The sequence below is a fragment of the Cavia porcellus genome, unplaced genomic scaffold, assembly GCF_034190915.1.
Source record: "Cavia porcellus strain 051 isolate PalLab524CR breed Dunkin Hartley unplaced genomic scaffold, mCavPor4.1 scaffold_9, whole genome shotgun sequence".
Lineage (NCBI taxonomy): Eukaryota > Metazoa > Chordata > Mammalia > Rodentia > Caviidae > Cavia > Cavia porcellus.
Window position 1 is genome coordinate 73,789,440 of NW_026947492.1, and position 27,913 is coordinate 73,817,352.

The following is a 27,913-nucleotide window of genomic DNA, read 5'->3' on the forward strand; positions in this document are numbered from 1 at the left end:
ACACAGAGGGCACAAGTGCCGGAGCAACGGCCTTGAACAGCAATGATGGAAAGTGAGAAACCAATGCCCATCTAGGATGGGCGTTAGATGGCAGAACCCTACCTTTGCCATCCACCTGAGTCAGGTGTCTTGTCACATGACCTCATCCTCATGCCACTTTATGCTTCTGCCCCCGGTACTGCTGCGTGTATTCTGAACTCATTCCACACAGTGGAGGAGACGTCAGAGTTTCCCCCTCGCCTCCAAGCATCTCCTAGTCCCTTCCCCGGCACACTGGCCAATTTAATGACTATATCCTATCAATTCTGTTTTCTAACATCTCTTAGCTCTTTCCCTTCCTCACTGCTGCTGCTGCTTCCTGGGTTGAGATCTTATCTTTGACCAGGATGATTAAAAGTTTCTTTCTTTGTCTTCAGTCTTAATCCTGCTCCGGTCCATCCTCTAATGTTCCAACACCTTCCAAAAATGCAAAACTGGTTGTGTTTGAAACTCCCCTCTATTTGCAGAATAAACTGCAAGTTCACTGGCATGTCTGACAAGGACCCCTTGAGCTGTCCCTACTTATTTTTCCCTTCAGTACCTCACACTGTCCCCACATAGCAATCCTGTATCCCACCCTCATGCACATCAAACTAAGCTTTTTCTCTCCCTACCTGTTTCACACAGGCAGAGATGGCCAGTTCTGGATGCTCCCCTGTGCCCAGAAGAACGTTTATTATGGCATGTGTAACACTTCACTGCATCACGTTGTTTCCTAATCTGTCTTCTTAACTAGACCATGAGTGAATCGATTTGAAGGCTGTGACTATATTTTGTTAATCCTGATATCCCCTGAACTTTGCACTGCACTTAAAATTGAATAATATATTTGTGTTGAATGAAGAAAAAAATAACAGTGAAAACCTAGGTTTCCTTTATGCCTATCCAGAGCAATGTCTACAGACTTCTCTGCCTCCCTTGCTGGGTGATAAGATCTGAAGAACAATACAGCAAGCCTAGTATGGCTATCAGCCCCCAAAGTCCTCTCCCAGAATGCCAAAACTGTGTACCAGACCACAAGTGTACAGACCTGGTCCTGGTTCTGTCATTTCTTAGGTGCGCTCATCATGGGCAAGTCACCTAAATTCTGAGCCTCTAGTTCTTTATAAAATGAGGGAAACACTTACTCTAGCTATCCTTTGACACAAGTTATGTGATTAAAATGCTGTCCAATTGTAAAAGTAAACACTATAACTCCATAATGGTAAAAATAAATATAACAGAAAATACAAGACCCTGCTCTTGTCATCTCACTCTGCTTTATAATCCCAGAATGTCACGAGGGGATGCAGCCACCGTGGAACTGGAGGCCTGGTGTGCCACAACTTGTCAGTGGCAGCCAGTTTGGCTGCTGGGCACAGACACTGATGCCACGCTACACAGCTTGCCAAAACCAACGATTTTCAGGAGGCAGGGAGTAAGATAAACAGAAGAAAAGGGAGAATACACAGGGAATTTGAGAAAAACAGAGGACCACAAACATGGAGAGCAAACCAAGTAAAGAGGAAGCAACATGTGTGCCTGCTTGAACATGCAAGACAGAAACATAAAGCACAAAATACGTGCTCCAGTTGCATCCTATGCATCTGACCAAGCACTGGGTTAGTGTGGGCCCTCTCAAGTAACATTGTTATGATGAAGTGTTTGAGCTCAAGGGTGCCCAAAATGTCAAGTGCACTGAAGGATTTTTTGGAAGAAATGTTCTTTACAGCCCTTGATAATAAGGCACTTCTGAACTTAGCAAGCTTAAAGATGCCTTTTTTTTTTCCTGGTCACAGGATTACTAGAAATGTTAGTACCAGGAAGAGAGCAAGTTGGAATCATTGAGGAGAAGTCCTAGGAGTCTAGGAATAACCCCTGAGGGTAGGAGAATGCATCTGCGGGAACCCAGTTTCCAATACAGTGTCATCTATACTAATAGGTATCTAGTCTGCTTCAAATAAAACTGCCCCAGAGAGACCGTTCACAAGTCTAGGGCTGCTCAACCCAGAGGGAGCCTGTTGGTTCTGCAGGCATCAGCATCCTTCCACCCCAGGTGACCGCCCCATCTCTGAGGATGGGCATTTTCACTGTGCTACCTATGTCCAAAATCTGAGCACAAACGAGGAGAAAAAGAAGAAAGGCAGCCCGAGTCCTATCAGCAAGACTGGGAGTTTGCTCCCCAGCACAGAGAAAGGGCTTGCCCGGGGACTCCTGCTGGCAGCCCACTCCAGAACAGTTCCACTAAAAAGCCAGAGCTTTTTACAGCTTGGGCTGGGTGATCCAACTTGGGCTTCCTTTTCCCAAAACAATCTCATTTCAAGTAGCTAGGAGTTCCCAGTAGGGTCGGGGCAGCCTCAGCCTCTGAGTGGGGCTCTTCAGGCCACCACCCACAGAGACCTGTGAGTCCATCACAACTTGCCAGGGTGAGCAGAATGGTAGCTGGGGTCAAAGAATACATTGAGTGGTTTTCTGGACTCCAGAAAGAATTCACTAGGGCCAAACCATCTGTCCTCTAGCTGATTTCTAAGGAAGCACAAAAAGGACTGATGAGCTCTTCTCTGGTTAGGAATCCAGAACTACTCTCGAGAGTAGCAGTGATGCATACAGAGGGCATCAATAGTGCAGAAGCCCCCACCAGGAGTGCAACACCAGGTAGGGAAATCCCTGGTGTGGGCTGCTCTACAGTACAGATAGAGCTAGGCATTGTGTGAAGCCAAGAGGGTACCAATTCACTTCTAAGAAACCATATCGAGGGTTTCTTGTGGTGGTTTTGGAACACAGTCCACACCTTCTTCAACATGTCTTCTGTCAAAACGTCCTCTTAAATCCAGGATGTATCACTTCTTGACCAATAATAGTATGTAGGAAAATGACAATGTGCCATCTTTCAGACCCAGGCTTCAAGGAGCTTCTAACTCCTGAATCACATGCTATGAGCAAGGCCAGGGCACACAGAGAAGGCACATGTAAGCATGCAAGTGGAAGTCCCAGCAACAGCCAGTATCAACCTCTTGATGTGAGTTAAGTCACAGCCGGGAGACATTGGTCCCTGGTTGCCGGATCACCCTAAACCTTGAAGTCTTTATAGCGATGTCCCAGATACCATGGGACAGGGACATATCATCTCTGCAGAGTTCTGTCTAAATTCCTAATAAATAAATCTGGAAACATAATAAAATGAGCATATTACACTAGTGAATCCTAGAGGATTATTTGGTAACAGACGACAGACTTTGGTACGCATAAATGAGATGCTACCGAAGCAAAATCGACTGACTTTTTTTTTTATCGGTACCAAGGATCGGCTACATGCTTGCAAGGCAGGTGCTTATGCCACTGAGCTAAATCCCTAGTCCTTAAAATACTGACTTTTGTACTGTCAGTAGAGACTTAAAGGTAAGTAAGGAAAATGTTATTAGAAGTTACAAATAGGGGAACTCATTGTGCTGAGAAGTTAAGGAATTCTGTCACCTATTATAACATAGAAAATAGGAAATATAGCTAACAAATTTGATGAACTGGTCATGGAAATTTGTAGACAAAATGCTAAAGGTGCTCTCTGACTTCTAGTTGCCAACAGTAAAACAGATGAACTACAAAAGAAACTATTCAATTCTCAAGCAAAACTTAAAGGACCTATGCATGAGAAAGGGCTTGTTGGGTCAGAAGATAAAATCATTTTTCATTTCCAGTCTCTCTACACAGGTAAAAAATTCTCAGATTATCAACTAGTGATTTCTTACTGTTTATTTTTTTGAAATTATGTATTATTTCTACCCTTTATCTTATTTTTTTTTCTTTAAATAAAAAATATTTTCCTGAAAGAAAAAGAAACAGCTTCAAGCTGGGCATGATAGCACATGCTTGTAATTCCAACCCTCTGGGAGGCTGATGCTGGATGATCACAAGTTTGAATCCTGGCTGGCCAATTTAGTAACTTAGGACTCTATCCCAAAATAAAAATTGAAACTAAGAAAGGGCTTGGGATGTATAGCTAGGTACCAGACCCCCCAGGTACCCTTCCAACAAGCACACACACAGAAAAGAAAAGGAGAAAAAGACAAAACAGGACAGGACAGGACAGGACAGGACAAACAGTGGCTTCCAGACTGCAGTGATGGTTTTACTGAGTATGTGTGTACTGTACGTACATAAGAAAATGCATCTGCACTCAACTGTATATATTGAAGCTTATTATATTTTATCCTTCAGTAAATCTGTAGGAAACAAAGTGGGACTGAAAAATCTTGTTAGGACCCTAGAAAGCACTGCCTCATGGAACCTTACAGACAGGCCAAAAGGCTTCTCAGTATCTTGAGAGCTGACCCTGCAGACCCTCTCTACAGATAAGGTTTCTAAAAATCATATGAACTGCTGTTCCACAGTGATCTCACAGGAACCCCCACACAGAGAAGAGCTTTATCTTTAAGTGGTCTATATGTGTCTATTAGAGTGGATTATAAACTGATTCTAAAGAAACCCAGGAAGTTTTTGTTTCCGTTGTTGTTCGGTGGTGCTGAGTACTGGTCTCAGGCTGGGCAATTGCTCTACCCCTAAACGGTATCCTAAATCCTTTTAAAAATTTTTGACACAAAGTCTCACTAAATTAATCAGGCTAGCCTTGAACTTGTAATCCTCCTGCCTCAGCCTCCTGAGTAGTTGGATTACAGGCATATTCCACCATGAAGTTCTTAAAGGAAGTATGTTAGCTTGGACTGACAAGAATAGACGGTTAAAAAAAAAAAAAGGAAGGAAGACTTTGGACCCTTGACACGTTACAGGCATTAAATAGCTGTACAAAACAAATATCGTTCACCTGTGCGAATGACTTAGCTTTTATGGAAATGTCAGAGTAATTCAGAGGGCAGAACCTACAAAGACTAAAGAGAGAAGACAGAAACAAGGTAAATGACTCCCAGGCAGCAAAGTAAGACCTAAGAGGAATCTGCAACATGTGTCTCACTAAAAACAAGAATTATAATGGAGCAGTGACTGCTGGGTGCCTCTTGTTTCCCTCTGTTTGAAAAGAAGTATCTATAGTCATACCCTGAGCATTTCACCAGGGTATTTTGGGGCCATGTATAACTACCTTTAGTTATCGACCTTTACAGCAAGAAGAATACTCAAGGAACTCCACACACAATGAAAAGAACTGCACCCCCAAGTGTCATGTATATTCAGACTTGATTTTGATGGTGAGATCCTAGACTCTGATGCCATTAACAGGAGGAGATCTGGATTTATCTTTATTTTTATTAGTATGTGCTTATGGTACGTAATGATTATATTCATTGTGAGGAGTTGGTACAAGTATAGAATTCTTTCCCCTTCCCTCTTTCCTCTCTCCCTCCACTTTGAGTCCCTTTCCCATTTGCAAAAATCTGTTTCCCTGTTTCCTATTATCTATTATTTATTTATTTATTTCTGTCTTTTTGAGACAGGGCCTCACTACCCAAATCAGGCTGGCCTCAGGCTCATTTTGTAGCCCAGGCTGGTCTTGAACTTGCAACAATCCTCCTGCCTCAGTCTTTCCAGTGCTAGGATTACAGGAGTGTGCTACCACACATGGCTTTATCCATCTTTTATTTTGCTCTTTATTTATACTTTGGGTTTCTTGTACAAGAGACATCATGTGATAGTCAAGCTCGTGAGTCTCATTTGTTTCACCGAACATTATGAGACCTGGATTTTAAGGGGGGGACAAGGATGTGAACTGCGACCAGAGGGCAGACTGTGGCAGACTCTATTTTCCAAAGACAGCAATCACAGTGTACTCCATCCCACATATCCTTTCATTAATACTACTTTCAACAGGTGGTGGGACTATTTTCCCTTCCCTCGGTACTCAAGGATACGTGTTCCATATCAAGAGATCTATAAGTAAGTGCAGAGGAGAGGGGACTCCTTTCCAGCCAAGTGATGAAGAAAAACACTAGAAAAGAAGTAGCATTTTCATCTAGACTGGAGAAGGGTGAGGTTTGCATTAGAGAGTAATGAAAAGTAAGACTTCAGAGAAAGGCCAGGGCCAGATCATAGGAAGCCTTGCAAACATAAGCTAAGTTTGCCCTGATTGTGGATGACAGTAATTTTGGAGGAAGGAGATGCCAGTATGATATGAAGACATGAAGGTGAGCATACAATACAACAACACAAGGATCAAGAAAGACATCAACAGTTCCCCACCACTCGCCATGCCAGAAGAGCTCTCTATGGGCACTTCCTATACTGAAGATGACCCCTACTGTCCCGTCTGTCAGGAGGTACTCAAAGCGCCCATGTGACCCCTGGCCTCCCAGCATGTGAGCTTGCGCTTGGCAGGCAGGTGCTTTGCCACTGAGCTATATCCCTGACCTTTGATGAGAGATTCTCATCAGAGCTCAGAAAACGAGAATGCTGATATACATGCTTTCAGTAAAGACCAGGCTCAGGTTTCTCCTGGGAAGAAGGACTGCATTGATTGTTAGACTCCAGATGCTGTGTCATTCCTTGGCAAGAGTCTGTCTGCATTTTGCTCATGTCCAGAGACACTGGCTGAGACTAAGAGCAGCAGACTCATCTTGTGGAAGAAATTTCAAGGCAGTCTAATTTTGAGGCATTAGCAGGCTAGATTTATGTTGGGCATCAAGAGCAAAGAGCCCAGCAGAGTGATTTAAAACATTTCACTTTTGATCAGAAAGGAAGCTCTAGGAATGGTGCAGCCTGCAAAGAAGGAACAGAACAGGAATTGGTTGTTGAAAAGACTAGTAAGAGAAAGCCAAGTATTTCAGAAGAGAACAATAGAAAAGATAGCTTGAAGACACCACAAGAACCCACAGGATGCCACCCTTTTCAGCTGCAAAATTGCAAAAGTGAAAGACTTTTTCTCTGAGAAGAGAGCCCCCAGAGTACCATGTTCCAGCATGGCGGAGACTCAGGGAAGTTGTACCTTAGTATTTGGTTCATAGGCACTCAACCCCTCCAGCCACGAGAGAAGTAAGCCTGGCTACTGCTCCAGCCGGTGGCAGGCCTTGGCGTCATCCACATTGGGCTGGTTTTACATACATGCAAAATGCAAGAGTTGTAAAAAAGGAAGGCTTCCACCTAGATTTCAGAAAATCTGGAAGGCCAGGAGTGTGCCCCTGACAGGGTGGTGGTGTGTGAGGCTGTGAGTGTGATACCAAAGGTGCAGTGGAGAATCCAAATGTTTGGAAAAACCAGGAGATTCCAGATGTTTGGAAAAGCCAGAACATAGATTATTGGAAGAAAACTGAAGGGAGAGAACAGAGCCAGCCCAAGAGAGAAGATGTGGCGGCTACAGCCACTAGCAGTTTTGTAGAGGCGGAACCACTCAAGCCCTTTGGAATTCATATCTTACCACAAATTGGCATAGATGCTAGACATGAACTACAGGACTTAATGTTTGCCCTCCTGGATTTAGGACTCGCTTTGTTTCCATTCCTTTGTATCGCCCTACTTGTACCTTTTGGAAAGGCTCTATTTAGCTTGTGCCATTATATGCTGGTAGTGTTAAACTTCCTTTTCATTTGTACAGGGACTCTCGGCTAAGAGTGCCTTAAAGCTCAGACATTTCACGTGTTGTGGCGCATGCCTGTAATCTTAGCACTTTGGAGGCTGGGGTAGGGGATAACCATCAATTTGAGGCCACAAAAGCAAGTTCAAGGCCAGTTTGCACTACATTGTGAGACCATGTCTCTAAAGAGCCAAAACAAACAAACAAAAAATCTCAGTGGAAACTTTGGACTTGAACTTTTTAGCAATGGTGAAACTACTATACCAGGAATCAAACTCAGGACCTTGCATTTGCAAGGCAGGTGCTATGCAGCGGAGCTACATATCTCCAGCCCTGAAACTATTGGGACTTTGGCAAGTATTAGAGATGAATTAATTTTCTTTTCCATAAAAGAAGGTTCATGGTTTTGGGAGGCTATGGCTTGTGTCCAGATGAGCCTCATGGTCATTTGTGGGGCTTCTCTGATGGGGCTGGAAGTGTGTGATGCTGGGATCAAGGGTGTGTAACTACTAAATTAGTCCACTGATTGGTTTGGCACAGTTCCAGGAGAGGATAACAGGAAGACCCTCCCTGGGTGTGAGTGTTATCTGCCCTAAGGGCAGGTAGCCTGGATAAAATACAAGGGACAGAAACAGGGGTGTAGGTTGCTGCTTACTGTCTTCTGCCTGCCATGAACTCTTTCTCCTCTACCTTGGAGAAGCCAGCTATGAAATGAAACCTCTAAACTGTGGTCTAAATAAACCTTCCCTCCTTTAACTTTGGGAATGGGGTATATTGTCTCAGCAATGAGAAAAGTAACTAAGACACTCCCTCTACACATTGTACAGGCAATCATGAACACTGAGAGTGTTCTAAAACAAAGATTCTATTTCTCTTTTCTAGGAAAAGAAAACATCAACTTTATGCTTGGTGAGTACTCCCTCCTCCTGCACCTAAGTTTCCTAATGCTTAAATTCATTTTTAAAAAATCGAGTTCATTAGATTAACTGAACTCTAACATCTCTTCTCAGCTTGCATTTCTAAGAACCTACGGACTAGATGGAAAATAAGTCCACAGCAGAGAACCTCTTAGAAATTATCAGGCAGCAGAGGCAGCATTTTCGGTATAGGAAATGGCACTGATACAGCAGCTCTGGCCTCTCCCCAGGCCACACTGCAGAGGGCTTGAGGCTTGGGGGCCTCATTTACCACACACCCCCTTGCTCATGCTCCACAAGAACCGGAAGCTAAAGTGACCAAAGACATAGAAAGAAATCTTAGCAAGGATTTAGTACAAGAAGAGAAACAGGTGACGAAAGAAAAGAAAAAGAAAAAGATTAAAAAAAAGAAGGATGCTGCTTAAGAGAAGCCCACGGAATAAAAATCAAAAGTGCCAGAACAGATGAAGCCGGGTGTAAGCCAGCCTCGGGCTGTCAGCTCTAACAACAGCACTTTCCACTGCAACCAGCAGTAACAATAATGCAAGCGAACCACAGCCAGCAATCAGTAGCAGCTGCCGCCGCGGGCTTTGCCTCGGTATCCTCTCCAAGGACCTTCACGATTTCGTCACCAGGAACATAAGCAGCTTCTAAAAAGGGGTCAGTGTTTTCCCATCATAGCAGCAAAGCTGAGAACTGCTGTGAAGGTGTTAAACAGCCAGTCAGAAAGCAGTGCTGGAATGAACCAACAGCCACAAAATAACCAGGAGAGCAGCAAAAACCAGTCAGGAGAAAGAAAGAATTCCAGCGAGTCTGACACTTTCACATCATAAGCAGTGTAACACATTGATAAATTCAGAGCTTTTTGGTGGTGTATTTATATCTGTCAGGATCTGAGCTTTAATGGAAGAGTCCTGTACACAGGTAGTTATGAGTGGCAAATCTTACTGTTTCCTGTGAGTTACCTGCCCTCTGAACTTTAAAAATGAAAATTTTCACCACTCCCCACTCAGGTTCTTCCATTTTGACAAAGAGCTTATAGCTAAAATTGAAAATAAGACTACAGCTAAAATTGTACACTCCCCCAGCCGTGTGCTCCATACACAACTGTGCACATTCCTGCATTTAATCTTCGTGAGATATATCTGTCCTCATGTCTGCTTTTCCTGATTGTCCCAGGCAAGGCTACTCAGTTTCTACCTCTGTGCTCTCATATTACCAAGAACTGTGCTGTATATTACATATCATGCTACTTTACAGCTGCTATGTAGCAGATTCTGGACCCACATCAAGATCTGACTCCAGAAGCTATGCTTAGAACCACTGGATATGATGACAAAAAGAAGATACAAATGTGAGTTTTTTAGCATAGCTACTTAAAACAGTGCCTCATTACTGGAAAGAATACAAGTTTACATTATCCTGAGTTCATGCTTACTCTCCGCTATCCTACATGTTTAATATAGGTGTGAGACTGGCCAAGTATCTTAACTCGTGTGGCTTTTTAATCTGTAGTGGTGAAAAGTAGCATCTAACCTTATAAGGTTGCTTTGAGGATTAAACTGTATGACATATTAAAGCAACTAGCTTACTGCTTAGTATGTAGGTGCCTTAAGATTATCTTCCACTAACAACAAAAGTTTGGTTTACACATTACATGTAAAGCCACACAGTAGACAATTAGTAAGCTGAACTTCACTTGCAAAATCAGGTTAGAAACAGATATGTCAGCCACTAACATCAGAAAAACTAGTTTGTCTACAGCCACAACATCTTAAATGCATCTGGTCTCAGAAGCTAGATAGCAGGGCCTGGTTAGTATTTGGATGAAAGAAAAAGTATGCTCAAAACCTTGGGAGAGATTATTTCCATAACAAATATGTAAGTGTATATATACTGTAAACAAGCAAGACAGTATGATAAATAAGAAAACAATAGCAAGGTGGAATGGTATACTCAGAATACTGTTAAGTATGTTTTTTCAGTTTCAGAAGTAAAGGAATAAAGCTGCTTTCGGTTTTTTTTATTTTTTTAGGTCTTTTTGAGACAGGGTCTCACTAGCAGTTCAGGCTGGCCTTGAACTCATTTTATAGCTCAGGTTGGTCTTGAACTCGCAATGATTCTTCTGCCTCATTCCTCCAGAGTGCTGGTATTACAGACCTGTGCCACCACACCCAGCTGGCTATAAAACTTTATGAAATGCAAAAAAAGAAAGAAAGAAAGTGATCAGGCTAGCTTTGAACTCATGATTCTCTGCAGGACACTCCTGAGTAGCTGGGGTTACAGGCATACCTATGAAGTTTTTAAAGAAAGTATATCAGCTTGGATACAATTCCTTTAAAAGGAAGGTACTACAAGGACTCAAGTAGAGAGAGACTATGTTCCATGAAAGGTTCTCCTAGCCATTTAACCAAACCATCAATGACTGGTAATGCTTTCCACATACCTTGCAGTCATTGTTCTAGACACAGAGAGAAACCAAACTTCTGGCCCTCAGAAAGTCTGCATTCTTTCAGGGACTTAGGTTTCCTGAAACTTCAACCAGAAGCAAGGCTCCCAAACATGCGACCAAGAGTGCCAACTACCCAGGTGCTATCAGTTAAAGAGGCTGTTGAGGAACTGTGTGCAGACCAGGCAGATCTTCTGAGAGGAGCCCCTCCCTTCCTGCCTGCCACATCAGACTGCACAAGTGAAACCTCTTGAGAGAAAGTGGCCACGTTCACCCCTATGGAAGCACTTGAATTAGCTCTCAACATAATACTTCCTTGTCTGCAAATCTCAAACCACTTCTAGACCCGCCCGACGTGATCAGCAGCAACACACAGGGAGGCTGGAACCCACAGGAGCTTTGAAATTCCACCCTTCCCCCCATCCTGCGAGCTGATGCCAAGTCAGGTGAGCTGCAGTGAAAACAGCCTGTGAAACAGTAAAGGTGAGGCAGTGCGTCCATTCAGCCTCAGCAAAGAGGAAAAGAAGTCTGTTCCAAGAGAACAAGGCTCAGCAAAGAACAAAACTCTGTTGGTCAAATGAGAAGGCGCAGATTTTCTCTTCCTGTAGGTTACTGCCTAATCAAGACCCGACTGCAAAGGGAAACAAGAGGAAGAAATTAATAAAACACCTTTAAAAACCTAAGATCTTTAACTCAAACTGGCTTTAGGGTAGCACCAGGTGTATGCTTGCACAAATTAAAGATAAAGCCCTACAAATACTTACCTAGAAAATCCCACCAGGTCCTACCTGCCTATTCCCATCAATTCCCGCGCCCCAGATCGCCTTTCCTCAAAGCTGGATACAAATGACTTTTAGTATCCCTGAGGTGGTGCAGATGATACGGAGATCCATGCCAAGGTGTCTACTCCTCCTCAGGCTCCTACGCTAGCAATAATAAAAGAACTTCTGGTCACTGCCAAACATCTAATGAAAGGTCAGACTAAGAAATTTAGACACGAAGATTATCAATCCGAGGTTAGATGATCTGGAGAGCAAGTGAGTCATCTTTGTTCCCCAGTGTCCAACACAGAGCCCAGTGCCAAGGAGAACTCTCAAAACTCACAATGACTTTCTACAAGAGTCAGTGATTTCCAGCCTAATCCAACCCAAAGAATACACCCAGGTCATGGCTGAGAGTGAAGAGAACCATACCACAAGGTCTACCTAACACCTACAGCCCAGAGATCATCTCTGAGAGAAAGGTATAATCACAGACTCTAGGCCAAAGGCCAAATTTCCAGAAAAAAAAGGGAGGAAAGAGATAAAGAGAAAAATGGGAATGTGGCAGGAAGGAAGCAAATACTTAGAAAGGAGGCTGGAAAGATGCTTTTTTAGGCACATCCAAAGTTCAGATTTACAAACACCACCCGGAATGTTTTGATGGCAAGCATGTTGGGAAGAGCAAGTTCTGAAAACGTTTAGAAACATGTAGGCGTTTATTCCAAATAGAAATTGGGACCCTGTCAGCAGACTTGATTCTGTTTTGCAACATAATGTAAATACTGCACATTCTCCTGCATCCCTCTACCCCCGACCTCCACAGAGTAGAAATAAGATGAAAAATGAATACTTAAGGTATTTGGAGGCTTCTGGGTATGATAATCTCCAAGTTCTAAATTTACTGTTAAACTAGTTCTTTAAAATTATGAAAAGCACCATTCAACCACATAGTCTGACATTTAAAAAAAGTAGGAACCTTAATTGCCAGCCTCCACCTTTCACATGGCTCACTGTAAGAAGGAGGAGTGAGACATACCACCAGGCTGGTGAAAGCCCAGCCATGTGGCACCCAGGAGCAAGCAGGAGGAAGCCAAGACTCTGGTATACCTAAGGCCTATTTATGTCTTGGCCAACAAATGATCTGAAGAGTTCAGTTCAGACACCAGTTCTTACTGGTCTTGCTGTGGGTACTCAACTTGTTTGGCTAAGTCCCAAGCTCTTACATAGCTAGAAAGATGGAGCCCACCAAACCCTGTGTGGCTGGGAGACTGTTTTGTGTGGTGTGAACACAGAGTCTTATGTATGCTAGGCAAGATTCCTACCCACTAGACATGTCTCTAACTCTTTTTATTTTGTTCTGAGATAGAGTCCTGCTAAGTTGCCTTTGAATTTGAAATCCTCCTGTCTCTGCCTCATAAGTAGCTGGGATTACAGACATGTACCACCATTTCTGGTCCATTAGACTATTTCTACCAGGACAAGCCCTGCAAGTATGCCAGGGTCTACATCCCTAGGAGCTACACCCTATGCCCCATCTGAATGCCAGTTCTGATCTAGCACCACCTCTGCCAGATCTGGGTGTGCCATACTCCACTGGGCTTAGCCTAGCACTCACAACCCAGATATCCAGGAAGGAGCCAGCCTTATACCAGCCCCAGCTAAGCATTCACATGGTCGCTCATCTCAGTGGCTGAGGACAAAAGACAACTTTGTCCAACTGGGGATTCAGCAGAAAGGGCTATGAAAAGTAAGTGGCTTTAATAAAACAGCCTGAAGGGTCTTCTAGGACCTCACAGGCAGCCTTGGCCAAATCTTGAGAAGCCCTACTGACAGCACTGTACATCTACATGCTGGTTCTGGAAGTTTCTATCTCATACGGAGGAAACTAATATTTAATGAGTGGCTTCATGCCAGCTACTATGCTAAGCACCGATACATATTACACTTCACTTAATCTCCACAGCGACTTTGCAAGCTAAGTACTATTATCATTATAATTTTTTTTTGTACGGGGGATCCAACTCACAACCTCATGCTTACCAGGAAGGTACTGTGCCCCTGAGCTATATCCCAAGCCTATCATTATAATTTTAAAGATGAGATCTCACTATTTGGTAAGTAGAATTTGGGTTTGAACCGAGTTCTACAGGACTCCAAAATCTATGGTTTGTCTGCAGTCCTACATTCCCATTTTTAAAAAGAAGATAAAAACAGGAAAGAAATTACAGTTTACAATGACTAAAATTCCCCAAGCTGTTTTTGTTTTCAGCCCAGCCTAAGTTCTTACAAGATCTATACTTCTGCTTAGACTTTGTGTAAATCTACTAACTGCCAACTCACCCCTACCCTAGTGTGGTCAGTCTCCCCACAATAGCACAACCTGGCTCAGGTCCAGGCCCCAACTGTCCACCTTGGGAAAAGGTTACCGTCAGAAGAGCATCAGCAAACTTGCAGGCCGCATCCCTGGAATGCTAGGGTCCTCCAACAGCATGGAGCAAAGCCTGTTTCCAGGTTACTGTTTGCTGTGTTTTATGAAGATTTCTAGATCTGCCTCACAGTCAGAAGTTGGGCCCGGACCTGTGACCTGGACGACTGTCTGAGTCACGATGAGCACTCCTGACATTTTGGCAAGAATCCTATCTAGAACCCAGGCCTTTCAGCTTCCCTGAATACCATCCCCTGGTGGCTCTACCCAACCCACCTGCTCAGAGTCTCCCGAGGGGCCTTAGTGCCTCCGGCTCCATGAGTGATGCTGGAATTCTTGTTGGCAGTCATGGTCATTTCGGCTCTCTGCAAACCCGGAGCCCTGCAAAGAAGACAAGCCTGTAAGCCAAGTTTCCACAGGCAGTCAGAAGCACCTCAATGTCTTCCAGATGACCTCCAAACTGCCAAGAGGCTCTGTGGCAGGTGATAGAAACCACTTTCCCACATACGCTCAACTCCATGTGTTACAGCTTAGGAGTCTCAAAAGACCCCTGGCTTGGGAGAGGGAGGAGTCTAAGCTAAGAGACAATTTATCAATTCACAGAAAATGATTTCCTAAAAAAAAAAAAAAAAAAAACTTTCCTCCAAGCTGGAGATGTAGCTCAGTGGTGGAATGCTTGCCTAGAATGTACAATGACCTGTTTTGTTTTGTTTTTTAATGACTGAGGTTTGATCCCAGCACCACAAAGAAAAAAGAAAGGAAAGGAAAAAGAAAAGTCTACCTCAATCTCATCTCTCTTCATTTATTAAGCATTTCTCAAACTCCCATACAGCATTTATGATTTTTTCCTCCATTTATATACCCCCTAAATTACTACCTGGTATTTTTTGTGTGAATAAACTTGAAACTGACTTCCTTTCTTTAAAAAAAATTAATCATATTCTAAATAATAAGCCATCCATTCATCAACAAATTGTTTACTGAGTAACTACATTGAAGGCAAATACAATCTAGCAAAGAGTAACACTGTAGCTCTGTCCTCATGGACCTCACATTTAGTAGTAGGACCTCACATTTAGTAGTAGGACCTCACATCTAGTGGGGAGAAGCAGACAGTAAGCACCCATGTATCCCATGCCAAGTGTCTGTACATAATATTAGCCACTGATAAGTGATGAATTACAGGCCTGTAATTCCAGCATTTGGGAGGCTGAGGCAGAAAGATCAAAAATGTGAGGCCAGTCTGGGCTTTATAATGAGTTCAGGGCCAGCCTGGGCTACATAGCAAGACCCTGTGGAAGAAAAACAAACACAAAAAGTAGTGTAAACAAAAAATAAATAAATAAGCAAAGGGACAGGGAAAGAGTGAAGAGGATGCAGTATTATAAACATGATGTTCAAGGAAGGTTATTCTGATAAAGAGGTATTTGAGTAGATTTCATACAACTGTCAGCTAGAAGTACCAAATTTTTTCCAATAAAAGTTAGAATACATTAATATACATGGAAGTTTTCAAACATCTACAAAGCAAAAAATATTCACTTATATCATATACTGTTAGCTAGTATATCACCTACAATAAAAGCAGCATCCTTTTGGAAATGGTGCTTGTTTATTTGTTTGTTTGTTTTAGTATTTTTATGATAGGGTTTCACCATACAGTTCAAGCTGGCCTCAAACTCAGTGATCCTCCTGCCTCAGCCTGCTGAGATTATAGGTATGTACTATGCCTGGCTTTGGAAGCAGTATTTTTTAAATAAATAGGAGAAGGAAAAGGCTAAAATTCAAGGGAACATGCCGACTGGAAAGGAAGAAGTAAATGATCTCTATTTGCAGACAGTAAGATTTTATATGTAGGAAATCGCATCAGGCCTGGTGGTGCACACCTGTAATCCCAGCATGCAGGAGGCTGAGGCAGAAGGACTGTCATGAATTCATGGCCAGCCTGGATGGCATAGTGAGTTCGAGGCCAGCCTGAAATATATAGCAAGGCCTTGTCTCAAAAGATAGAAGAGCGAGAAAAGCCACTCATGGTGGCACATGCCTGTAATCCCAGTACTCGGGTGGCTGAGGAGGAAGATCATTTTGAGTTCGAGACTAGCCTGGGCTACAAAGTGAGGTTGAGGCCAGCCTGAATTGCATAGTGAGACCCTTTCTCAAAAAGGACAAAGGGGAGGGGAGAGAGAGAGAAAGGAAAATCCTAAGGATTTTACAAACATACTACTAGGCTGGTAAGAGAGTGGTACATTCCTCAAGTGTCTATTAAATATGCTGACAGTTTGGTTTCTAGCCATGGCCTAACAGGAAGCACTTGCCGCGTGGTCACGGCACGCCTGCACTTGAAGGGGATATCAGGACTACTCTGCCCCTTGCTGCCTGTCTCTCTGTTTCCTGGCCACCATGAGATGAACAGCCACCTCTGGCACGCAATGGGAATCATGATGTCTGATATACCACCCAGGCCCAAAGCAACAGGGCCAGTCAACCATGGACAGAGAACCAAAATAAACCTCACCTCTCTCTAGGCTGATTACCTCCAGTAGCTTGTCACAGTGATGCAAAGTCAGTTAACATATTAAGTTCAGGGTAGTTTGCAGAATATAACATCAACATCAATGTTAAAAAGATCAACTTTACTTCCAGGCACTAGCAACAAAAAATCTACAAATGTGATTTAAAAAAACAAAAAATAATTCCACTAACAATAGCAGCAAAAAGAATAAAGCATTTAGAAATAAATTTAACAAGTCCTGTAGACTGCAAGACATAAAACATCATTGAAAAACACTAAAAGACATTTGAAAAATGGAAAGGCATCCATGTTCATAGGTCAGAAAAATTAGTATTTTTTTGGATGGCAATACTCCCTGGACTGATCTATGAAGTCAACAAAATATCCATGTAAATCACAGTACGTCTCTATAGAAACTGACAATCTGATCCCAAAATTTTATGAAAATGCAAGAAACCAAGAGCAGCCAAAACAATCCTGAAAAACAAGAAGACTCAACTGACTACTTTTAAAACATACTACAAAGCTACAGTAATCAAGACATAATGGTACTTACAGAACAATATAAATAGAGACAAATGGAATAGAATCAAGAGTTTAAAAAAGAAGCACATTTATAGGCAACAGATTTTCAGCAAGGATTCTAAGACAAGTCAAGGGGTAAAGAAGAATCTTTGCAACAAGTGGGAAAGCTGGATATCCAGACACAAAAGAATGAAATAGAACCCTATCACATACCACATATAATCATTAAGTAAAAATAGATCACTGACCCAAATGTAAGTGTTAAAATATAACCCAAAAAAATCTTAGACAAAAACATAGAAATCTTTGTGACACTGGATTAAGCATGGTTTCTTAGAAATGACAACAAAAGCCTAAGCAACAACAACAACAAAAAAAGACATAGTTCACATCAAAATACAAATCTTCTATGCTGTAAGGAATACCACTGAGATAATAAAAAAACAATCTACATAGTGATTATCTACAAATCATATATTTGCTATTTGAACTTGTTTCCAGCTGGGTGTGGTGGCTCATGCCTACAATCCCAGCACTCCGGAGGCTGAGCAGGAGGATCGTTGCGAGTTCGAGACCAGCCTGGGCTACAAAGTGAGCTCAAGGCCAGCCTGAACTACATAGCGAGACTCTGTCTCAAAAAGACAAAAAAAAAGAACTTGTTTCCAGATTATTAAAAGCATTCTTGTTTTCGCAGCACTCTGGGAGGCTGATGCAGGAAAATTGCAAGTTCAAGTTCTGCATGAATAACTTAGCAAGACCTTTCTCAAAGTAAAAAAATATAGGAGGGCTGGGGACATACCTCTGTGGAAAAGAAAGGCCCTGAGTTCGGTCCCCAGTACTGCATCCCTCAAAATCAAGAAACTCGATTAAAATTAGATAAACTATTTGAATAAGTATCCAAAGATACAATAGGTCAACAACACATAAAACACTACTTAATTTCCTGTTATTAGGGAAATATAAGTCAAAATTATCAAGGCAAACTGCTTTATACCCATTAAGATAACTATAATAACTGTAAAAAGATTAATAACAAGTGCTAGGAAGACTAGAGAAATTTGAATTCACATTCATTGTAAATTTTAAAAAAGCATAGTCACTTTGAAAAACATTTTGGCAATTCCTTGAACAGTTATACACAGAATTACTACATAAACTAGCAGGACCCACTCCTAGATATATATCTAAGAGAAATAAAGACATATATCCATATAAACACTTACACACAAATGTTCCTAACAGTATGATTCATAATTGCCACACAGCAGAAAGAACTATCAGAACACAGAACAACCAGCAAGCAGAGGAAATGTGACTCCCTCCAGATTTGCGTGCTGGGCATGGAGGCACACACCTCTCATCACATCTACTCAGAGGGTGACACAAGATTGCAAGCTCCAGGTCAGCCTTGGCAACTTAGTGAGACCTTGTCTCAAAAAAGCAAAAAAAAAAAAAAGTTAAAAGGCAGGGGATGTATCTCAGTGGCAGAGGGCGTGCAGAACATGCACAAGGCCTGGCTTCACTCCTCTGTACCACAAAAGGAAAAAAGAAAAATCTTGTCAAGATGAAACCAAGAGAGCAGCGGAACAAAACTGTACCCACACGCATGTCCCTATGTCATGCTTCTGCAAGAGGCTGCCTTTGTCAGAGTAGCCTAAGGAATTCAGGCATCCTAGACTGAGGGTAAAATCCACAGCCTTCACCTTGAGCTACATTCCCACCACCCACTTTTAAAAATGAACATGTATGAAGATTTCTTTTTGACTCATTAGTTAATGAAGGAATCAGTAAGATGTTACAATTGGTCCAAAGGGAATTCAAAGAACCACACATTACAAAGGCAAATGAAGAATGAGGGAATGAATTTATAAATAGTATAGATGAAAAATGGGGCCGATCTATGAGGCAATGATTATACTGTGCTTGAGGCAAGTCATTTGCATTTTAATGGACAAGAATATAAAAAATAACTGAAATAAATAGAACCAGCCCTTTTTAATGTTTTATTTTGAGGTAGGGTCTCATTAAATTGCCCAGAATGAGCTCAAATTTGCAATCCTCCTGCCTTGGTCTCCCACAGTGTGGGATTACAGGCATGCACCACCACACGTGGCTCCCAGGTACTTCTTTTAATATCAATGGACGTTTGTTAAAAGAACAGAGTCCCCAGACCCACTTTTACCTCCCAAATGGGATATGTGGGTTGGGAACTAGTTGCTTACATTTCTAGAAAGCATTTTAGGCTGGTCTTATATGCCTGCAAGGTTTTCATAATGAGGCCTTGGACAGTATGCGAGGTCACTACTCACCATGTTGCCCAGAGGTAGCCCAGGGCTGAGCAAAAAGAAGGGGGACACAGGGTTCTTCTCCTGCCCTCCACACCCCTTAGCTTCCTCTGCCCTGCACAGTTACTAGTTCTCCATGACAAAGGGGCAGGTACATCACTAGGTCCAGAGAAAGCACTGGCCACAGCTCATCTGAAAAGCTCCAACCAGTCTTCAAGGTGCTCCGGTTTCTTGTATCTTAAAACTACTTTTTCTCCCACCAAGATAGCTAAGAATCTCCTCACTCTGTCCTCAATTCCAAATCCTAAGAAAAGACAAAGAGCAAAGCTATGTCCCATTTGGTTTTTCTTCTTAAAAATTTTTTTTAATTCTTTTACAAACATTTAAGGAATTAATTCAGATTTTAATTTCCCTTGAAAAATTAGAAAACTTGCCATCAAGGTCTATATTTCTGCATAGCAACCACTGGCCAAGTGGTCAACCTGAATGTGAGCCCTCTTCAGTTCAGCACTGACCCTCCCTACCCAGACCCTCCACCTGGCCAGCCTCACTTAGTGGTGACCTGACTCTCGCTGGGTGAGTGAGGTTGCAGCTCTGCAGGGCTCTGCCTCTCAGCTGCTGGAAAACCCACCCAGGCCTCTCACTGTTGCAAGAAGAAAGACACTTTGGAAGGCTCCCCGCTTGTGCTCAGGCCAGCCTCTCTCTGGCAATGCAGTCCAACCCCATCATCTGATCTACAGATGCTTTCCCAAAGCCTAAGAAGGACAAACTAGTGGCAAGTTTCAGGGATGCCTCAAAAAGAATGCACTTTCCAGTTCTAAAGCACACACACACACACACACACACACACACACACACCCGTCATCCCTTGTGCAGGTAAATATTCCTCGCGTACCTTGTGCAGGTGTCACTGTAGGTGTGACAGAGCCTGAGAGTGTTAGTGAAGAAGGGAAGCTTCATGTCACTGGGGTTAAAGATCCACTGGGCAGAAACACAAACACTGCCAAGAACTCTTCTTTACCAGTCCAGGTAGGAAGTCCCAATACCTTATGAAGAAAGCCTCTCGAGTAGATGAGAGAATTTCTGCAGATATCCACATTACTTTTTCTAAGCAATCTGCCCCTGTGTGGAAGTTACAGCTTAAGATGCAACCCAAAGGACAGAAAAGGCGGCCCAGGGCACTGAGTTCTTGAGTTCTATGATAACTTGGGTGCAGCCAGGACCCTGCATCCGTGAACTCCCTGCTGTACCTTTCTTCACCCACATGGGGAAGGCTCTGCCTCCGTTCTGTCCCTGCCCTACCTTCCTTCCCTCCTCTCCCACTTCCTCCTCCAAGAGTCTCAGGAACCAACACCGTACTCATATCACAAGGCGCTAACAAGTACAACTGCATCAGGATGCTCTCTCTCTCTCTCTCTCTCTCTCTCTCTCTCTCTCTCTCTCTCCATGGCACTTCAGCATCGCTCTCGGTGCTCTTACATCTTTTGTTCTTCCTGAAGCAGGAAAGGCCTCTGCTACATTCCCTGTGAAAAGCAGCTACGCACAGCTCCTCCCTGCCTCTTCTCCCGGCCAAGCACCTGCCTGCCTCTCAAAGGGAAGAAGGCTCCTAGGAACGGACTAAGCACAGGAGTTGAGCAACAGCCACGGTCCTTTTTCTATCTCTTCTGTCTCCCCGGACTGCCTCCCCCATTTCTTTCTGCTATACTTCCCCTAACCCCACCGACACACAATCCAGGGAAGGTTATCATCAGAACAGTTCTGGCTCTGTTGTGCCTAAGAGATTATACTGAAAAGGAGAGCGAAGAGTGCACTGCTATGTTAGGCAGGCATCAGATGCTTTAGAGGGACACCAGGAAGGCTTTCTCAAGTCTATACCATGCTTGAAATATGCCAGACCACCTTCCTCCCTTCACTACTGCTCGGACCCTAGATCATGTCATTTCAGCCGCAGGTTCTGTGATGCTACATCCAGAAAGCTCTTTGTGCAAAAATGTCAAAAGCATAATAAGCCTGTCAGGTGGAGGGGAACCAGAGTTGATTTTACTGGGAGGTCGGGGTTGCGAGGCATTTTTAAAAGATACTTATAAGGCTGAAATCCCCTTCAGCCAGCTACAGGAAAAGACTAATTTATTACTGTTGAATAATACTCAGAAAAAAATTAAAACTCTTCCTATCCCTTCGCTGTCCACTTATCACTCCCACAAACTTTTTCCCAGCCCTCCCCCTCAGAAAAATCCCCTTCAATTTGTGTTTTCAACCTCAACTACTTTGCAGTCCCGCTCTCCTGCCAGATGGTCCTTCTCCACTTCAGCACAGATTCTGCAGAGGTTTTCAGCTGTGCTTCAACACTTCCCAAAAACCTGAGCTGGAGCGAGAGCTTGTTAAGACAACTCCAGGCCAAAGGAAATCTGGTTGCTTCCAAGATAGTTTCAAAACCTAGACACAGCTGTTTCTGCCAGTCTGAACACTCCAGCTCTCAGCAAGCAGATAAAACTAGTTCTGCTGGGACGATGACGCTCCTCACTTTGCCCAATAATTTGTCACCACTTCAAAAGTAAAAGGAGAGAGAGAGAGAGAGGCAGAAAGAGGGAGCGAGGAAGAAAGAGAGAGAGAGAGAACGAGAGAGAGAGAGAGAGAGAGAGAGAGAGAGAGAGAGAGAGAGAGAGAGAAAGCAGAATGGAGTCTTGTCTCATAAATAACCACGCTCCTGGGGATACTGACTGCCTTCCCTCATTTGGTTCAAGAACAGAATGATGGGTACATGTGCATGACAATGATAATGCCAGACCACAGCCCTGTCTCACACTGGTGACTTCCCTGCGACCAGCCCCATCAAACTACTACAGCAGCCACTTCTGCTGCACAAGTCACGAGTGTTTATGTCTCCAATCTTTTGTCACACAGTTCCGTCTATCTTGAATGTTTTCTGTCCTCGTTTTTATTTTATTTTAAAGAAAATAAAAACAATACAGAATTTCAAAACAAGATAGGAAATTAACAATGGTTATTTATTGTACACTGTTATCTTCAAAATTGGATATAGGCATGCAAAATCGATCAAATATAAGCACTACATGTTCCTTTCAATGAACTAACAGAATTAGCAGTACTATTATTAGCTATATTGTGTGTGCTAGTGTATATATACACATATACATACATACATCATATATATTTCCTTCCTGCTTTTCTCCAAATAGCCAGTACAAATAAATGTCAATGTCTCTTTGAAGCCTTTTGGCTTCTGAGTCCTGACCTCATTCTCACACTCCACAGACTCACCAGTCTGGTGCAGTTTCCCCTGATGGATGGCAAGAAGCCTCCTCTAGTCTAGAAAAGTACTCCACCCACAAGCAGCACCGTCTCAGGAAGGGGACTAGGAAATAACAGAGACTAGACACGTCTCAATAGCTCTGTTTCCCCACCTGTAGCATAAAGGAAATGCCCTGTCAATGAGACCATGATGACCCAGGAGAAGCCATATAGAAAAACAGAGGATACTCAGAACCCAGAGGGAACAGCAGAAGTCTCTGAGCCAAGCGTTTCATTTCCCCATCTCTTAACTTTAACACATCCCAACTCATCCTCATTTTTAGGTGATTCTGCTTCCAATTTCATTGAGAAAATAGAAACAACCAGAACAGATCCTCAAAAAGTTACACCATCACACGGACCCACCACGGACGTCAGTATGCACCTGATGGTCCCTCCTCGGTTCCAGACCTTCAAAAAAGGTAGGAACCGTTTACTCAAAGTAAAAGCCAAACGTTTACAATGACTTACAAAGTTCTTCATCACCTGGGTCCCCCTCGTGGATCTGAGTTCATTAGAACTGCACTCTCCCCTCACTCTCATTCCAGCACAGTGTCTGCTTGCTGTGTCCTTGAACACACTGAGCACACTGCTATGTCACAGCCCTCGCTCCTACTGTAATGGGGACACATTCCTCCAGAGAGCTGGCTGCCGCACCTCCTCCAAAGCTTTGGTTCAATGTCATCTTTACAATGAGGTCTTTCCTGACTACTCTGTAAGTATGGAAAACCTTTTCCTACTCTGCTAAGTCCTCAGCATTCTGCCCCCTTGTTTCTGTTTTCTTTTTCTCTGCAGCTCTTATCACCACATGACACACTACTTTTCTACTTTTATGTGTATGTAATTATGCTCCACAAGGCCAAATGTTTTCCTTTTTGCTCACTACTACATCCTCAGTGCCTGGAATGGCCCCTGGTATACAATGAGCCCTCAAGTAACATTTGCCACCACCCCAGACTCAAGGAAAAGTGCTCTCTGAAAAGACTGAAATGACTTTCCCATTATAAAATGCTATGTCTTTTCTCTAGGCTTCCCTTAATGATGCCTACTGTTCTGGACACTACTGATCAGCCCCTGCTAAAGCACTGTGATGTACTTGACTCTCAATCTGGGGCACAGCCTCTGGGTACAATAAATCTTCGTGCTCACCATAAAGGGGCGCATACTAAGAAAGACTGTGAAATACTACAGGAAAAGTAAAGACTAACAGCTATGGGCTCTTAAGGCTTTCATTTCTCACTTACTCAAATCCTGTGAGACTGACTTCCTTACCAGGCCCCTACACTTCTGAGTTATGCTTTGATCTTTGCCCTTAAATAGCTCACAGTTCTGCCTGAGACAGACAAGTAAAGATTCTGGTACGGAGTGACACGAGCTGTGACAGCTATGCAATCGCAGAACTCTGGAGCAAGGAGAAAGACCCCTAATGGGGTCGGCTGGATGGATACGCGAGAGGGCTGCTAGAAGAGGCGGGAAGTGACTGAGTTTGTAAGAGATTAAAGAAGGCATAAGAATACTGTAAGTGGGTATATAACTTCAACAGTCATCCAGGAAACATAAACTTTAATACTGTTTGATACTATTGTAACATGTTTGATACTATTGTAACATGTTTACCAGAATAGATAAAATGAAACATATAGAAGATACCTACTGTTAGCATGGATGTGGAAACAATTGGATGATTCTATTTGTAAAACAAATCTGCGCTATCAAAGTCAGGATAGTGGGTACCACGGAGGGGACAGGTTACCCTCAAAGGGATGAGAGGAGGATTCTGAGATACTGGTAATATTGTTTGTCTGGGTGCTGGTTACATGGATTCAGTTGTAAAAATGTGTTGAGCTGGAAACAGACACTTTAATGTTTTAACATAGAACACAGGATGCAGAGCACAGTAGATTTAGGAATGTCAGATTCACAGAACAAGATTATCAAGAAGTAGTAGAGGATAACTTTCAAACTGCAAGTCTTAGACCAGCAGAGGAAGATCTATGGCACGTGTGCTTCAGTGGGCTTTTTGTATCACTGAAAGATTCAACAGGTTTGCCCATCACTGTCTTAAACCATCAGGGCTCAATTTCCCTTTGGGGTAAAGTCCTTGATTCCATGATTTAATAACGCAGTAGAAGAGATACCGCTCTGTGGCCTCACTCTGCTGGATCCAAGCATGTGGTTATCTCATTTAATCTTTGTAATAACTGTACTGTGTGAGATAGCTGTCATTATCTCTATTCTATGGATGAAGAAACTGAGGCTCAAAGAGGTTAATTTGCCCAGAGTTTCATAAGTAAGTGGCAGAACTCAGGTCTAGAGAGTTTGGCACTACACTCTGTCACTGATGCCCGAGAGAATATGAGTCCATTGGTCTCTGTCATATCTTTTGGCAGGAAGCTACTCTCCATCCCATGGGTACACCTGCAGCCCAGCTCTAACTAGATAAAGAGTAAAAAAGGATAAGGCAGAAGATCCAGTGCCAGGCCCCTGACTTCTTAGTGTTAACCGCATTTTCCTTTAAGTCACCTAGCTCAGAGGGCTGTGAATTAAGACAAGATAGAAGATGTTCATCATCATTTTTACCCACTGAGAAACACAAGGGCTCACAAATACGGACCCTGATCAAAGAAGGCCTAGTAGCACAGTCTTCCTGGAGATGACAAATCAGACAAAGAGAGCAGTCCATCCAGATTCCAGCCCCTTTAAGGGTCACGATGGGACAGAATTTGCCTTACATTCCTCCTCCAGACAGAGCAAGTGCTACTGCAGGTCTGTGGTTTTCAAACTGCATGCCAAAGTGCCCAAGAGCACTGTGGTCAACTCCCAGAAGTACTGCCAAGATACTTTAAATTTCTGAGGGAAAAACAGCAATATACAGCATTTGTCAGACACCCTACAAGTTCACAGTTTTGGCATTAGGTTGCATTACTTTTTTTTTTTTTTTTTGATGGTATTATTTCTTTGTGAAGCTGGATTTTCAACAGCTGCTATGATAAAATGCAAGTACCATGCAAAATCCAACAGGAATCAGAAACAAGGGCGGTAGTATTGCAGCATTGTGTAGCATCTGGTACATCCCCATGAGTTTAAAAAAAGAACTGTGGTTATTTAAAAATAAAATAAAATTATCTTCCTTTTAATTTCTGTGTATAATTTTTTTGATAGCTACCTAGTATGTCAGGATAAGGATACAAAAATACTAAATTGCTTAACCTAAGTACTTAATAAGTGAAACAGCTATTTCTTTGGGCTTATGGAGATCATTAAAAAAAAAAAAATCACTGAAACATGAAGGCCCATGAACTGAGAAAGTATGGCAGCCCCTGCAACAAGTGTTTTTAAATCTCTGTCAAGGAGCCAGGAAGGAGTTCCCAGAGCAGGCCCAACCTTGCCCAAAGCCAACAGGCAGCAGCAGTGAGGGCAGAGCACTGGGAACAGCACAGCCTCTTGGCCTGAAGAGGAGGAGGCTGCAAAGCAGCTTCCGGGGTCCAAGGGCCCCGCGTACATCTGCCCTAGGCTCCCAGGCTCCCCTCTGAACTCTCTCCCTGAAAAGCTCTATTCAGCACCAACCTCATGAATAAAACCCAAAGCCAGCCCAGAAGCCAGCTGGCCAGCAGGAGACTTCCAGCATGCTCAGCCTTGGGCAGTGTCCATAAGGCCAAACCATTAATCCAGAAAGAGGGAGGGGGTATGGGAATCTAGGAGAGGGCTTCAACTGACACCCAGACACTAAAAGGACAATGCAAGTGACAATTTGCATGACAATACCCTATTTGTTTCCCTGAGAGGTTTCTGGCCAGCTACACTCCCTCCTGCCAGTATTCCTTGAGGTCATAATCCTGGCTTGGTGACATCACAGCTATTGATACAATAACCAACAGTTATGATGTCATGGGATACAACTTTTGTCTTTCTAGCTGGAAAGTTAGATGGAGCAAGTGGCAAAAGACAAGAATAGAATAAAGTTATGGAACTGAAATTTGCTTTTTTCATGCTAATTTCCTAGTAATGAAGACCAATGACTCAAAAAAGGCAAGGCTGTGTATAGATTCCTCTACACCAACTGGGTACGAAAGGGACAGAGAGGAGACAAAAAAAAAAAAAAGATAGTTTTCAATCTCAGCATTTACTAAATATGAAATATGCTTGGTCCAGCCAAATACAAGGCCTTTTTTTTCTTTTCCTGGGGCCCAGAGAAAGTAGAGAAAAGTGGAGACCTAGGAGCAGCCCCGGGCTGGCACACACCCTGGAAGTACATGTGTTGTGCTCTGGACCACGCACTGGCAGCGGGACAGGACTGCATCCTTTGGAGAGTGACCAGGATTGAGAGGGCACTTGGAGGCATGTCACAGGAGAAATGACTAAAGGAACTGAGAATGTTTACCCTGGAGAAGAGAAGCCCCACATGGGGGAGGGTGACAGTCACTTTGGGAATACTGAAAGGCTCTCATGTGAAAAAGGGATTCGGTGTGTTTTCCATAGTTCCCCAAAGGAACTTCAGACAATGAGAAGATCCAGAGAGGCCAAACGGAAGAACTTTTTATTTTTGAAATCTAATTTCAGATGACAATTCCTTGTTAACTCCTGATGTCTCAATTACAGGCCACACTTTGGAAGAAAGAACTGTTGGTTATTACAATATCCCAGAATGCAGAGTAACACGTAACGGGAGTTGATTTATATGTGTCAAAGAGATGAACAAATGACAACAGACTACAGAAGCTGTAAGTACTTTCTGAATTCCTTACCTCATACTACCCACTCAGTTACATGCTTGAAATACAAAGCATCCGACAAAAAGGCAGATAAGCCAGTTGTGGTGGCACATGCCTTTAATCTCAATGAGTTGGAGGCTGAGGCAGGAGAACTGCAAGTTCAAGGCCAGTCTGGGCAATTTAATGAGACCCTGTCCCAACATAAAAAGCAAAAAGGGATGGGGATGCAACTCATGGTAAAATGTGGCTGGATTTCACCTCCAGTTCTGCACACACACACACACACACACACACACACACACACACACACGCGCGCGCAAGGCAGAAGGAATTAGTGCATCCGCCTCCTCTTTGTAGACTGGTATGGGTGACACTTAACATTCTACCCAATATTCAAGATTCTTTGATTTTTACAGTTCTAGGCAAACTTTCCCACCACTGCTGCTATTCACAAACCTGAAGATCTGAATTAGGTCACACCTTC

General features: G+C 43.1%; 1 protein-coding gene across 6 annotated transcripts in view; it reads right to left on the reverse strand.

Moving 5' to 3' along the window:
* Dennd2b (DENN domain containing 2B) overlaps positions 1–27,913 on the reverse strand; it is a 160,198-nt gene that overhangs the window by 39,062 nt on the left and 93,223 nt on the right. For all 6 annotated transcript variants that reach the window (XM_013144181.3, XM_013144180.3, XM_013144182.3 and 3 more), the window contains one exon: positions 14,360–14,464. In XM_013144181.3, the coding sequence (XP_012999635.2) occupies positions 14,360–14,439 (80 nt within the window). In that variant the 5' untranslated portion in view covers positions 14,440–14,464. The remainder of the gene's footprint in view (positions 1–14,359; positions 14,465–27,913) is intronic.